The sequence below is a fragment of the Austrofundulus limnaeus genome, unplaced genomic scaffold (assembly GCF_001266775.1).
Source record: "Austrofundulus limnaeus strain Quisiro unplaced genomic scaffold, Austrofundulus_limnaeus-1.0 Scaffold957, whole genome shotgun sequence".
Lineage (NCBI taxonomy): Eukaryota > Metazoa > Chordata > Actinopteri > Cyprinodontiformes > Rivulidae > Austrofundulus > Austrofundulus limnaeus.
In genome coordinates, this window is record NW_013953359.1 from 4,949 (window position 1) to 19,094 (window position 14,146).

Sequence of the window (14,146 nt, forward strand, 5' to 3'; positions counted from 1 at the left end):
GTATTTATCCATGTGTCTGCCCGCTTATCTGTTTTACAGCAGGTTCCTGTTCTGCAGCACATAAAACACTCAGAATTACAGCATCACAATCACATCATTATACACCATAGACACAAAGACAAACAAGCATACCAAATTTCAAAAAGGCAGCATTTGCAAAATAGGACGTCTAAATATGAGCACAACAAAAAGTGATAATAAAAAAATTCACAATATATTCTTTTAGTTTTATAATGTCACCTCCACTGGCCGTAAAAATTCCCGAAAAGGCCTCAAAAAGGCCCACAGACCATCAGTTGATAATGACAGTTGTAGCTTGTTTTGCGGCTCTGGACACATTTTATTAGTGAGCCAAACAGCAGAAATGGCTCTTTTGATCGTAAAGGTTGCACACTCCTGGTATAGATGAACTTAGTTTTACTGTCAGACACATATATTTTATTAGAGTCTACACTTTACTTTTATACAAGTTTATTCTATATAAAGGATTTGTCTGGTATGTGCGTCTAAGTTTGGCTTTTAACCCAAGAAAACATTTTTGCATCCTGTTATTGCTCTTCATATCACGAGTTGTTTTTCATTAGCTGGAAATGGAGACCAGACAACAACGTTTCCAACATCTGGGTTGGAAGTCTAACGTTGGCATTCTGCTCCTGCAGCACAACTCAACCCCATGTCCCACACGCAGCACTGCGTGACCAGCATGGGGGCTCCTTCCTGGAGCTGCTCCGGCCTGGAGGTGGACGAGGTGGACGGCAGCGGGGAGGAGACGCCGGACGGGGGCGAGGGAGGGCTGGACGGACAGCAGGGCGTCCGCGGAGAGGGCGGGCTGAGTTTCCTGCTCAAACAGGAAGACACGGAGACGCAGGATGCCTACGTWTACTTGTACAGCCGCCTGGACTTTGTGCTGAGGGAAATGAAGCAGTACGTGGCACAGATCGATGTGTAAGTATTGCAGCTCTCGCTCGTACCGAGCCTTAAAGTGGTGTTGAACTGGCTTTACTTTTAAATGGCTTTTCTACCTCCCTGATATGAGTTATTTAAAAAAAAAAACAGGGTTTTTATCTAAATTTCTTCAGAAAATACTCTCAATTCTAACCTCAAGTGCCCTTATCAAGTATTGTCATTCCACTGTGAGAGCTATGGCTATAGCCTTTATAGTGATATTTAGAGACCGCAGTAAAGAGAAACCAGGAGCCGTTATCTCACGCCACCTCCTCCCAAGGCTTTTTTGTCAGCTTCTCTTTGTCTGTCTGCCCTTTGCCTGCTTTAAAGCTGAGGATTTACGAAAGGAACATTCTTCAGACCCAAAATATTTATGGGCCGGGCCCAGTACAGGAACAGGGAGTGAAGCCAGGATAACATCAAGAAAAAGAGCTGTGTATTGTGTGTCCTTGTTGAGGAAGGGGTGTGACAGCATGAATGAATAGATGTGTATGTTTCATCTTGGGGGTGTTTATTCTAATATAAACATGACAGTAGTAGGATTTTTTATTTTTTAATTTTTTGGGGGGGGGGAGGGAATGCACATTAGAGTTAAATTTTGTTTAATAAAGAATCTATATTTTCTGTAGCCTCCTGTCGTCTATCACTGAACCAACACAACTGGAAGCAGAGAGTGGCGAGCCCCCGGCTGATGAGCCCACTCAGCCACCGTCTTTGGCCCCCTGCGAGGACGGCTGCGATCAGGATAAAGCGGAGCAAGGTGGCATTAAAAAAGTTTGTTTTAAGGTGATCGAAGAGGACCAGGAGGACTCTGGTCACGACACAATGAGCTACAGGGACTCCTACAGGTAAAAAACAAAACAAAACATTGATTTAAAAAAATGTGTCACTGTGAAACAAATTAAAATTGAACCAAATGTTTCTTTTCACACCTGCATTTCTAACTGTGACATTGTTTAAACTCTTATTTTTTACACACACACACACACACACACACACACACACACACACACTGGAAGAGTATAATTGGTTCCAGATGTTGGGTTGTTTTAACTGAGAGCTAAAAATGGCTCGAGAGTGTTTGGGTCAGATCTGGTTATGTCACTGGCTTGTCGCGAGTTAATTCAGGTCTTTTCTGTTCGCCGGGCCGAGCTCCACCGGGCCCCACCTTCCACCACCCACTAAGACGCAGTTATTGGTTGTCGGTGCGGTGGCCTCGTGTGTAATAGAGCCAAGCGTTCAGGGRGCGGCCTCCCAACCCGCTCTGTCATTAAAGCCAGGCCATGCCARGTAAAATGCAACGACCTCATCATGATAAAATGTAAAGGAAAAATGCAAGCCACTGGGTGTGTGTAGTACTCTCTCTCTCACACACACACACACACACAGACTCACACGAAGCTGTTTACTAATCGTTTTAAAGAGCAGTGCTGTTTCAAGGTAGCAGCAAACAAGGTTTCTCAGTGAAACGCTTTATGTGGCTTAGAATGTGCTGCTGTGATTTATGGAGGTGGGTGGTGGATTTTATGTTGTTTCCCCCTGCTGAGAGAATCAGAGTAAAGTCAGAGGTGGTGACACAACACAGCAGAGGTCAACAAAGACCCCCTCTGGCTGTGTCCAGTCAAAGAAATGCAGCGTTTGGGCAAGAGAGACTGTGATMTCTCCACGCTCCGACTTGGTGGTGATTTGATGCACTTCTACTGAAAACCTCTAAACGTGGCTCAAAGACCCKTAAATGCAGACTTTATTTAGGAAAGCAAGAGAGTTATGTGGAAAAGGTAGCTTGATCCAAACCGTAGCACAGTGRGTGTCTTAAATCTTTGTCTTTGATGTCTACCTGGGTTTGTGGGGGCCTTTTTTGGCCTTTTGTCTCGACTTATCTAAATTGTATCCAGATCCAGCAGAGCCGGATTACAGTTCAGCCTGTCTGTCAGATTCTATCCCAAGTAATTAATTCTCCCTAAATTCTTAAAATCCTGAAMAGTCTCAGTCATCATTACTGTCTATTTGAAAAAGATGCCACCTGGAGTTGTTCTAATGCATGAATTGTCTGATAATAATTATTCTTCACCAGCACAACAATGTTTATGCCCATGTTTGTGTGTCTTTTTTTTTGTTGTTGTTGGAAAATATATCACAAATCACAGAAATAAACCTTAATTCCCACAGACGCAGGTGCTGGTTGTAAAATTAGAATATCATGAAAAAGTTGATTTATTTCAGTAATTCCATTCAAAAAGTGGAACTTGTATATTATTTTCATTCATTACACACAGCCCGATATATTTTGATGATTTTCACTGACAGCTAATAAAAATCCAAAARTCAGTATCTCAGAAAATTAGAATATTAAGTCCAATACAAAAAAAAAGGATTTTGAAAACTGAAAAGTATGAACTTGAAAAGTYTGAGCATGTACAGCACTCAGTATTTAGTTGGAGCTCCTTTTGCCTGGATTCCTGCAGCAATGCGGCGTGGCATGGAGTSGATCAGTCTGTGGCACTGCTCAGATGTTCTGAGAGCCCAGGTTGCTCTGATAGTGGCCTTCAGCTCTTCTGAATTAGGTCTGGTGTAMCTCATCTTCCTCTTCACAATACATCATAGATTTTCTATGGGGTTGAGGTCAGGCGAGTTTGCTGGCCAGGGGTACCATGGTCCTTAAACCAGGTAGCTTTGGCACTGTGTGCAGGAGACAAGTCCTGTTGGAAAATGAAATCAGCATCTCCAAAAAGTTGGTCAGCAGCAGGAAGCATGAAGTGCTCTAAAACTTCCTGGTATGTGGCTGCGTTGACCCTGGACCTCAGAAAACAATGGACCAACACCAACAGATGACGTGGACTAGGGGTGCACCAAAAATTGTTTTACATCAGAATCATGATTCGCATTTACAAAGATTCAGAATCGATTGTACTGAATGAGTCTGAGTTTGACATGAGCGAGGTTTGCAAAATGAAGATGAAGCGCTCAGAACAATGCAAATGGGCTCACATCATCAGTTTTGAATGAAAAACTGATTTTGAATCGAATCAAATCATAAGGGAGTAAAAGATTCCCACCCCAAACCATCTGTGGAAACTTTACACTGGACCTCAAGCAACGTGGATTCTGTTCTAGAGATGGGATAAATGGCTCTTTGAAGGGATCCGGATCTTGGGAATCCGTTTGTTTCATAGAGCCGTTCGATTTTGAACATATTACATCATCACGTAGCTGTATGTAATGACGTCATCCCGTCACGTTAGTGGAACCATGTGTTTGTCAAGCGGAAACCCCCCTTCCCCTTTCACCGTGAGCTTCTGTARTCTACAACTCCGCCTGTTTTCCATGAAAAAAGCAAAGCGGGAGCGATTTAAGTATGAAAAAATAAAGATTATATGAGGAATAAAAGAAATAAAACTACGAATGGCTCATTACTGCCCGCGATCCGGCTCCTATCGTTTGTTGTAAAGAGCCGTTCAAAAGATTCGGCTCATTCGRGAACGTCACATCTCTAGGGCAAACAGTTAGGAGTGTGTGTCTCTGACTTCAAGCCAAATACAGATGCARGTATCCATGTGGGGAATTAACCAAGTTACACAAACTCTCCCCCCAGAGTTTTATTGCCTCCAGTGGTCCCACCATCCTACCAGCACAAATACACACTGGTGCACGGTTAAATACACGTTTGAAACCACAGAATTGCAGGGCAGGTGATATCTGGCCTGGGTGCTCCACCTTTTTTTATTCAGTTAAGCCTGATATTACTAAAGGTAGCTGCTGATGTTGTTTCAGAGCTCGTAGTTAACCTTTTGTCATCATAACTTAGGCTGTGAATCCTTCAGCACTTCTCTGAGGGGATTTCAAACATCCCCATATAAATCTATGTATAATTTGAGTCACATAAATCCCACACATGCTCACAGTAATCACGTCAACTGCCGTAAATGCACGATTATATATGCCAGACAGTTATTTGACAAAAATGTCACAGAAAGGCAGGAGTTGTTTGTGCGTACCGATAAGTAATCTTGCTGCACGATGAAGGTTATTTGTGTAAAACAAGAAGTTTTTAAAGATTACATCTGATGTCAACATATATTATTAGTCATGAGTTCAGAAATGTAATACAAACATTTACTGGATGCTCCTTGGTGTAAACCAAATAGCAGTGGTTGTTGTGAGATTCGTTTCATTACTTCTGGTCTCGCATATACTAAATCAAAAAGACCGTATACAATCGGAAAGATTATTCAGCCACATAATTACAAGATGCTGCTTTCCAAATCGTCCAAGTGGTTAAAGAACTGAATGAACTCTGCATGTTAAATCCGTGCGTTTTGTGTCTGTGTGTGCAGTGAATGCAACAGCAACAGAGACTCGGTTCTGTCCTACACCAGCGTGCGGAGTAACAGCTCCTACCTGGGGAGTGACGAGATGGGATCAGGTAACAGATGGCTTAAGATGCCCTTTGATGTTTACCCAGAGGACTTCTTGTCTCAGTGTCTGTCCTTTTATAGACAGCTGGAAAAAAAAGTAATTTGGTCACGTTTTGGATTTCAAGCTAAATGGGTAATTTTAGATAGAACTCTAGACAGATTTATTTTTTTAAGMGTTGATTGTGGTCAGATGCTTCAGGAACTCTTTGTGAACCCACAGCCACATTTTTGTTATCTGAGCCAAGTATGTGTCTGTTATGCATTATCCTCTTGTTTTTATTTGCACCAAACAGTCCAGTCTGATTCTGTTAGGATGTCTAATTAGCATTTTCTCTTTTTAATTTGATGCTTTGATTGGAGTTGTAATGAACGAGCAGTCTTTTCTTTCCTCTCTTCATCCCCACCCCCTCCGTTAGGGGATGAGCTGCCGTGTGATATGAGGATACCTTCTGACAAACAAGACAAGCTGCATGGCTGCCTCGAGCACCTTTTCAACCAGGTGGGTTATGGTTCTTTTTATATTAAGTACCACTTGTAAAAAAAAACATGTATTAATTTTAAACGATCTTTCGTGAGTTTTCCTGGGCTGAACGAAGGAGATGAGYTCTTGGTTGACATGTTTCAGTTTGTGTCTCATCCTACTTTAAACTGCCTCGCTCACTGGACAAATTCAACGTGAACTATTTAGATATGATAAAACCTAATCCTGGTTGAAGGGTTTGGTTTAAGATCTGCTGATTCCATGCATTTACTGTATTGCTAAGAACGTAGCTTTTCCCCTGCTTTACAACAACTAAAACATCATTTGAGGAAGCCTAAATCAATTTAATTCCCTTTTTGAGCAGTTTATCATTAGAGGCTCCCACTGAATCTTCACCGGCGCTGCTTAAGTAGCCATTAGCACATTGGATAACCATTGTCAACACACATTGTCGCAATTTGCTTGAAGTACTTTTTTTTCTACCAAGACTTCTTAGTTTTTGATTACTGTTCAACTTATGGTAATAATTAGCTTCTATAACTTGTAAATAGTTGATTTTTTTTTTTTTTTTTTGGAGTATGTGGGATATCGGATACCAAACAAAAATAAATACGATGAGGAAAATAGAAAGTGGGATAGAAATGCAAGAAGGAAATGATGCAGAAAAGATTTGTCAAAAATATAATAACTTGCGCTCGACGTATATAAGAAAATAATAAGAAAAAAATAGAAACTAATATATTTTTGAAATATTTTTGGCAGCTTCAGTCCTCCATAGATACATTTGAAGTGTTAGCCTGATGCTAATGTCATCTAAAACATAAAAATAGAAGACGGAGGAATAAGAAACACGCATGTCAGCATTAACATCGCAAAAATAATCAGTCAGCATCTGGGATGCATTGCTCATGCAGCTAGCTATCCTCTGTTGAGGGTCCTTTTTAATCCCCCTCCCTCTTATTTTCCTCCAAATGCAAACACACACAGGCTTTTCACAGATACATTGACATAGTTAAAAACATCCATCCATCTTTTGATCTCCTCTTGGCTGTATGGAGCGCACCCAGTTTGACTGCTGTGGTTCTTTACATGTAAACTGCAGCTGAAGGGCCAACAAATACAAGTGTTCYTGTTTAAAGAGGTTTGCCTGAAGCTGAGTTACGTGTCTGTATGTATGGTTTAGAAATAAAGGCTGTAGTTGTAGGAGGCATGTTTATTTTGAATATGTTCTTTTTTTCATACAGGTGGAATCCATTAACGGCCTCCTCAAAGGACCTGTTATGACCAAGGCCTGCGAGGAGACCAGGCACTTCTACGCTGACCACAGCCAACCAGGTACACTTTTGGTTCCGTGTGTGTTTGCTGCTCGCAGCGCGTCCCGTGGTGTTCAGGAAAACACGCTGTGGTTTTGTGCAGAGTTTCGTCAAACGGACGACTGGACCGCCCGCTGTCGTTACGTTATCTACAAGAACATCCAGGAGGACCCTTGGAACCTGCCCAACTCAATCAAGACGCTGGTGGAAAGTCTGCAAAGATTTGTGGAGGGTGAGRGGAATGCATCTGGCTCACGTGATCGTTAACCGTTCAATAGCAAAGTTGTTCATTCTGGCTGTCGTTCAACAGATGGAAAGAACCAGCTTCTTCTGGCTCTGCTGAAGTGCACAGGTCAGTGCCAAAAGAGATAACGGCTCAAAATCAGGTTTAACTTTCCACGAAGGGTAGAGAAGGTGTCACAGACCGACTCTTGTTCATGTTCTTCGCATATCTTCCCTCGCAGCCTGTTATTTGCATATTGCTGCTAACGCTTCCACCAGGACTCCTTTCATCCTTTTCTTTCTGGCCTCATCCCTCTCCTCTTCCTCCCCACGACAACAGACACCTCCCTGCAGCTGCGACGGGARGTGATCTTCTGCCAGGCGGCGACGGGCGCCCTGTGCACGCTGGCCGAGCAGCTGCTGACAGCCCTGCGGTCGAGGTTCAACAATGCTGGCGAGTATCAGGAAGACAGCAAGGAGACCAGCCGCAAGTGGCTGGAGCAAATCTCTGTCATCGGCGTTTTGCTGCACTTTCAGTCCACGCTCGCCCCACARCTGGTGAGAACAAAAGGATTTAGCTTCACGTAAATTGATAAAACTTGTTTAAAAAAAATTGTTCCTTTTTTCTGTTATATTTACTTCCTGAATKAAAAGCTTTGGGTCAGAGTGGCTTTTTTCTATGCAGCTGTCTCCAGCACTTTGATAACTCATCCCAGTGTGAATTCAGTGCTTTTCGTTTCTTCTCTCCTCTTCTGGCAGAAAGAGGAGCGCACCATGCTGGAGGACACCAAGGCGGCCCTGTTAGACTTGGACAAAGTCACTGTGTTTTTCAAGCAGCTGGAGGATGAGTGTCTAGTTGCAAGTAAGAGACTCCGTCGACAAAGACCGACTTTGCCTTTTTCAAATCACGTTGCTTCTAATGAGCAGCTGGATGGTTTGACCGGCTTTAAATAAACTTATGATAAATGGAAGGTATTTATAAGTAAAGGCCTGGAATTCATTGAAGGAATGCGCACTGCTCAACACCATTTATGCCAGKGGTTTAGATTGAGCTGATATTTTATTGGGAAATGACAGAGTTTTGGTTTAAACCTTGAGATTAACTTTGTGTGCAATCTGTCTGTCTGTTAAATTAACTTGTTAGAGCCAGTTTTGTGTTAGCTAATGTTAACATTATCGCCCACATGAAKACGTGAAACCCTTGTACATGTGCAAGAGTTGAAGTTGAAGCTCCCTTAAATATAAAGAAATGCCAGTAATTTTTTTTTTTGAATTCTGACAATGTAAAAAGGATTAAATGTTTTGTCTTCCTTTTGGACTCAATTCAAGGTCAAAATACTTATATTTAAATAAGGCTTTGAACTCTTGATGCATCCAGGTTGTTTGTGGGTTCTAAKACTGGTGAAATTTTAACAACCTGCAGTGTTCACGTTCATTGAAAGTGCCCAGGTTACCGTAAATCTTAAAGCCAACGGACACAAAAGATGGTTTCATCTCACGTCAGTGCTCTTTTCAACATCCTCAYTATGGTCAGCAAAGATTGCTGCTCAAAGGAAAAGCTCCTCAGGCACTTCCTTTTTTTTTTGATCACCAGGCAAAGATGTGGATTAGGCAGAATTTAGCTMTTCTAGATTTATGCTTAGCTGCAGAAAGCAGGTTGTGTAACAAATGTAGAGAGCAGTGCTCTGATGTGTTGCTGTAATGTGTTTATGTTCAGTCGTGTTTCATGTGAACAAGCTGACGTTGCGTATTGGCTCAGACTGCTGCAGTGCAGGTGGGTGGTCTGTGGCGTCAGAGTAAACCGGACAGCATTGATTTGCTAATAGCATCAYCGGTGAGCTGGGAGACACGGGGACAACATGTTACCCTCACACAGCGCGAGGTCAGGGGCGTTCAGCCTGAAGCACTGCAACCTATTTCCGAGGATCGTGGCTTGATGAGTTTTCTACAACAGAGCTCTGACCCCAAAGGCCACGAAGGAAAAGTCATCGCTTCCATTTTCTCAGAACCGGTCGGCAGTCCGCGGGATTAAAATGTTAAAAGAATCAACACAGGTCGCCTTCAGAGTTTCTAGCTTATAAATTTAGCTTTAGGACATTTTTTCATACCGCTTTTTTTTAGGGGCTAAATAAATAAATGAGATTAAATATAGATATTTATAAGGTAACTCCAAGCTGAAAATATCAAGGTATCAAGACCATAAAATCACAAATTAACTTTTGTCTATCATTCATAAATAATTTTCTCAAAATTTAATATTTGTTCCTGCATTAATGCTAAATATCTCTTCATATACGTTTTTATGAATCTGTGGATTTATTTTTAAATTTTAGATTTAAATTGTTTATTCATTTCATTTAAAAACAAAAGATATACACAACAAAAAAATATATATACAAATGAAATTAAATGAAAGGAGGCAGAAAGAAGAAAAAAACTCTATACTTCTATAATTAATTTAAAGTAATAATATTAGGAAAAGAAAAAGAAAAAACTTAGATATACATTATACAATTTCATATTTCTTTAACAAACTTATTTTTATCTTTCTCTTAAAGAAACACATTGAACTAGCATTTTTATAATCACTTTCCAGAGTATTCCACAATCTTATTCCCTGAACCGAAGTACATCGGTCCTTCGAGTTTGTTCGAATTCTGGGTTTCACAAACATAAGTCCTTTAAGAAGATTATAAGAACTTTCTCTCTTAACAAAATATAACTGGATGTTTAAAGGCAACAATTTATTTAAACCMACCCACAACACTGCAGCAGGTGTTTAAGGTGTTGTTTTTTTGTTAAATACCATATATTTTACCATAAATGCATTGTAGAGCAAAGACAAAAGGGGTCCAGGCAACTCAAACATGCTTTAAGCGCAGCTGCCTGCAGAAGTCAGCCAGATTGTCTGCTTTTYACTCTGCTGCTTCCTTTGTGTTTCAGACACACCTGTGTGTTACCAGGTGGAGGGCAGCCGACATGCCCTAAAGGTCACCATGTACCTGGACAGCTGTCACTTCAGTGAGCTGCCCAGCCGGCTGCAGAACGGAGGCAGCCTGAAGATCCAGACGGTCCTCTTCAGCAGAGGTAAGACTGAGAGGATCGAAACTGTTCAAACGAACGATGGTCCTTCCATTCCCTGTAAAATAGCTCTATTTTTTAGACTTCCCTGGATTTCTAACATTGTCTCTTACAAAAAAAAAAAAAACGCTATAGATCTAAAGTGCATCTAAAACACTAAATCAATCACATTAGACGCACAGGTTTGAATCCTTTAAAAACACTGTTTCTTCAGCCTCACACCAGTATGACTGCTCATAGCTCTACTGTAGGTGCTTTTATTAGGTTAGACTGAAGCCTTTTATTGGACTCTCCCACCTTTGCACTCTCCTTCGTTCCTTTTAGTTCTCCATCAGAATCGTTCTGAGAGCATTATGCTTCTTGCCAGTCTGCCAAATAGCCATTAATTTCCCCATACATAAGTGCTAACTGGAACTCTAATGCAATGAAACATCTCCTAATGTTCTCACATCTGAGTGCAACGCAGCCTCGAGTTTTAGAGTTGCTCTGCTCTGCGGAGCAACGTCGCCACCTGCTGGAGAACCAGCCTGGCTGCAGGCTGGAGAACCCGACTTGTTCTGTTGCAGAATGAAGGCGTTCTTCTATTTTATGCTTATGAAAGTGTAAAACATCAGGTTTGAAGTGAACGTTTGTGTTTTTATAAATGTGCTCCCTCCACACTTAATGTTTCAGCTCTGGAGCGTCCAGAAGGAGTGTCCCAACAGGACTATGCTGACATGGAGGAGTTCCAGCAGCGCATCAATGCTGTTTCACTAGAGAGGGTGAAGGCCTACTACCGCCGGCTCAGGTGCGCTCCCCAGAAATTATTCCACTTTAAAGTAAACATTTGCTTTTAAATCCTTCTTTTTCGCATTCAGATCCTTCAGTTGGGGTCTGTATAAAAAGGAACTGCAATGCTTTGGTCTGAATTCCTCCTTATTGTAACTCCACAATCCCCACTTTTACCATATTTCTGCAGCGTGTCTCAGATCAACTCATTTTGAGGCTGCCTCTTTAAATACAAACAAGGTGCTCCACACTCCGCCCCCCCTCCAGCATTCAGAGCGGTCCTTTCTAAGTGTGATAGAGGGGGGTTATGGTTATCTAGTGGCACAGAAACATTTTATTTCTTTATTTATGTGACGAGGAAACTGTAGTTGATAACTCCAGACTTTATTTGGCAGTTCTGTAGCAAATAATTTGATGTAATTGTTCAGAAAACATCATAGAAAACAGAGAAATCTGAATGGGGTGACCCAAGCAGAATATAAAGAAGTCTATGCAGCACCAGGAAAGACTAAATTCAACTTTTCTGCACTTCTAGAGACCCAAAGTACACAACAAAATGTATTTAACAGCTAAAAAAGTGGATTCTGTATGATATGTCTCCTTTAAAGAAACACTTCACTCTGTTGTGCCATATTAAAACATAAAATTAAAAAACTCAGCGTTATATTTTTAATTTAGGTTGAAGGCCTCAGATTTTTGAACTTCAAAACTTTTTATCATTCACTGTCGTCTATAAACACCAGCTCTACTGAGAAAATGTTTTGATTTTTTTGAGTCTCAGCATTTAGTTTGTTTTAATTTGATAATTGTGTTAGGAAAATAAAGCTTGTTTAATAATGACATTATAAATTAAGTGAAAGGTAAGATGATTATTATTTACTGATGCTTTAAACCTTAGAAATGAGAGTGCGTCTACTTCTTTTGACTCTTTTTAAATATTCACATTTAAATCACCTTTATTTCCTGTATTATAGATATGGTTTTAATTTCTGAAGTGCGTAAATTCCCAGAACATGACTCATGAAAGCAGCATCAATAACAGATGAACTGCACATGTACAGTATGTTTTAAGAGATGTATTGTAGAGCCTGTCTGACGTGACACATAAAGAGTTGTATAACAACTTTGCAAAGGAAATAAAACCAAAACCATTAAACCCGTTTATTTTTGTCACCACAGGGCTTTCTTTTTGGAGAAGTCAAATCTCCCCACTGACTCAAACTCCACAGCCATGAAGATAGACCAGGTAAATATAAACAGGTGTATTTTTAATTAGAATTGTCTTTTTTTTTCACACGGTTTACATCTTGCTCAAGTTATTTTTATTTAATGTTGTGACTGAATATAAATGCTAAGCACAGATACTGGGCCTTGAAGTTAGAGACCTTCAACCAAGCATTTCAAAAGTAAGATGAACTGGTTTGCCACTCTGTCCTGTGGAAACCCCCCCCCCCCCCCGACTAGCTTCCTAAGACCTCCCAATTAACTCTGACTAACATCGACACGTCAACATTTTAAGCTGATTTAATGTCAACCTGACCTAGTCTCTCAAACTGACCGTAGTTGGTATAAAATCTGTAGAAAATAGCGTCCGTGTGAAGTAAAAACTAAAAAATAAACACCTTTTATGTTAGATTTGGCTGGGATTTCAACTTAAAAGTTAAATATTCCATTTTACACAACATTTTAATTAACATTTATGTTTATTATAAGGTTTTAGACAAATTCCTTTAGCCTGAATTAATACAGCTGTCATTTTGCTAATTATTTCATACCGTATTTGTCTTGCTGAATTGGTAAAAAGTGTTTAGAAACTAATTATAACATTTAGTAATTGTTTAAAAGGTGCCATTGAATTATCTTATTAAAAGTCCAGTTAATTTCTAACCTTGTCCGTCCTCCACCCCCTCTCCCCTCACAGCTGCTGCGGCCCCTGAACACCCTGGATGACCTCTGTCGCCTCATGCAGTCCTACGTGAACGTGCGTCCGAACGCCCAGGGCCACCCGTCGGGCGTCGGCGTGCTGTGCGTGTCCTCTGAACTGTGCAACCGCCTGGGAGCCTGCCACATCTCCATGTGTGGCACGGGCATGCAGAGGTCAGCCCGGACCTCTCCGTCTCAATCTGTTTACGTTTTAAAGCGCCCCCGCTTGAAGAGAGGGAAGTTAGACCCGCGCTAAAGTCTGGYCCCCTTTTTTGTTTTTCTGCAGATGCACTCTTAGCGTGACGCTGGAGCAGGCGACGACCCTGGCCCGGAACCARGGGCTGCTGCCGCGCTGCATCATGCAGACCATGGACATCATGAGGAAACAGGTAGAAAACAAAACGTTAATCCAGAGTGATCATCTGTTTTCATTTAGTCTTTGAGTTAGAAAATATGGGTCAACCCACTAAAGCAGGGGTGTCAAACTCATTTTCACCGAGGGCCAGATGAGCATTACGGTGGCCCTCAYAGGGCCAGTTATAAATAATTTTGATGTTTCGGGTTTTACTTTGACTAAACAGTGTTTGAACACGTCCTCTTATAAACACTGAAAAATACTAAGTACAACTGACTATATGTGAAACAAATGATATAGAAATACTATTAAAAGTAAAGTTGGAGAGTTTTACTCACTGGTGAGTAGCTGCCATCTTGAAATCTGAACTCTTCCACTCTCTGATAGGGAATTCCCATGCATAAACAGCATGCATTATGGAAGGTGTGGTGCTTTAAAGCAGCTTATTTTATATTATTAATACTGTGCAACTAAATTGCTCACTTAAAGCCAACAGCTCAGGGGCAGGACAAGTATTATCTTTCARGTTTTTAAGTTGTTTATTTTGTTGCATTGAATCATAAACTTAAAGTTTACCATTTATATAAAAACTATTTTCATGTTAAGTAATATCTACACACACACACACACACACACACACACA

The 14,146-nt window shown here is 40.9% G+C and overlaps 1 protein-coding gene across 1 annotated transcript in view; it reads left to right on the forward strand.

Moving 5' to 3' along the window:
- LOC106533497 (phosphatidylinositol 3,4,5-trisphosphate-dependent Rac exchanger 1 protein) overlaps nt 1-14,146 on the forward strand; it is a gene marked incomplete at its 5' end in the record, with an annotated part of 20,747 nt that overhangs the window by 3,661 nt on the left and 2,940 nt on the right. The window contains 15 exon segments of the mRNA XM_014029830.1: nt 660-945; nt 1,575-1,793; nt 5,280-5,368; nt 5,777-5,859; nt 7,086-7,176; nt 7,258-7,386; nt 7,465-7,506; nt 7,717-7,934; nt 8,136-8,238; nt 10,320-10,463; nt 11,130-11,244; nt 12,405-12,471; nt 12,587-12,631; nt 13,147-13,322; nt 13,435-13,537. Of these exon segments, the coding sequence (XP_013885284.1) occupies nt 660-945; nt 1,575-1,793; nt 5,280-5,368; nt 5,777-5,859; nt 7,086-7,176; nt 7,258-7,386; nt 7,465-7,506; nt 7,717-7,934; nt 8,136-8,238; nt 10,320-10,463; nt 11,130-11,244; nt 12,405-12,471; nt 12,587-12,631; nt 13,147-13,322; nt 13,435-13,537 (1,910 nt within the window).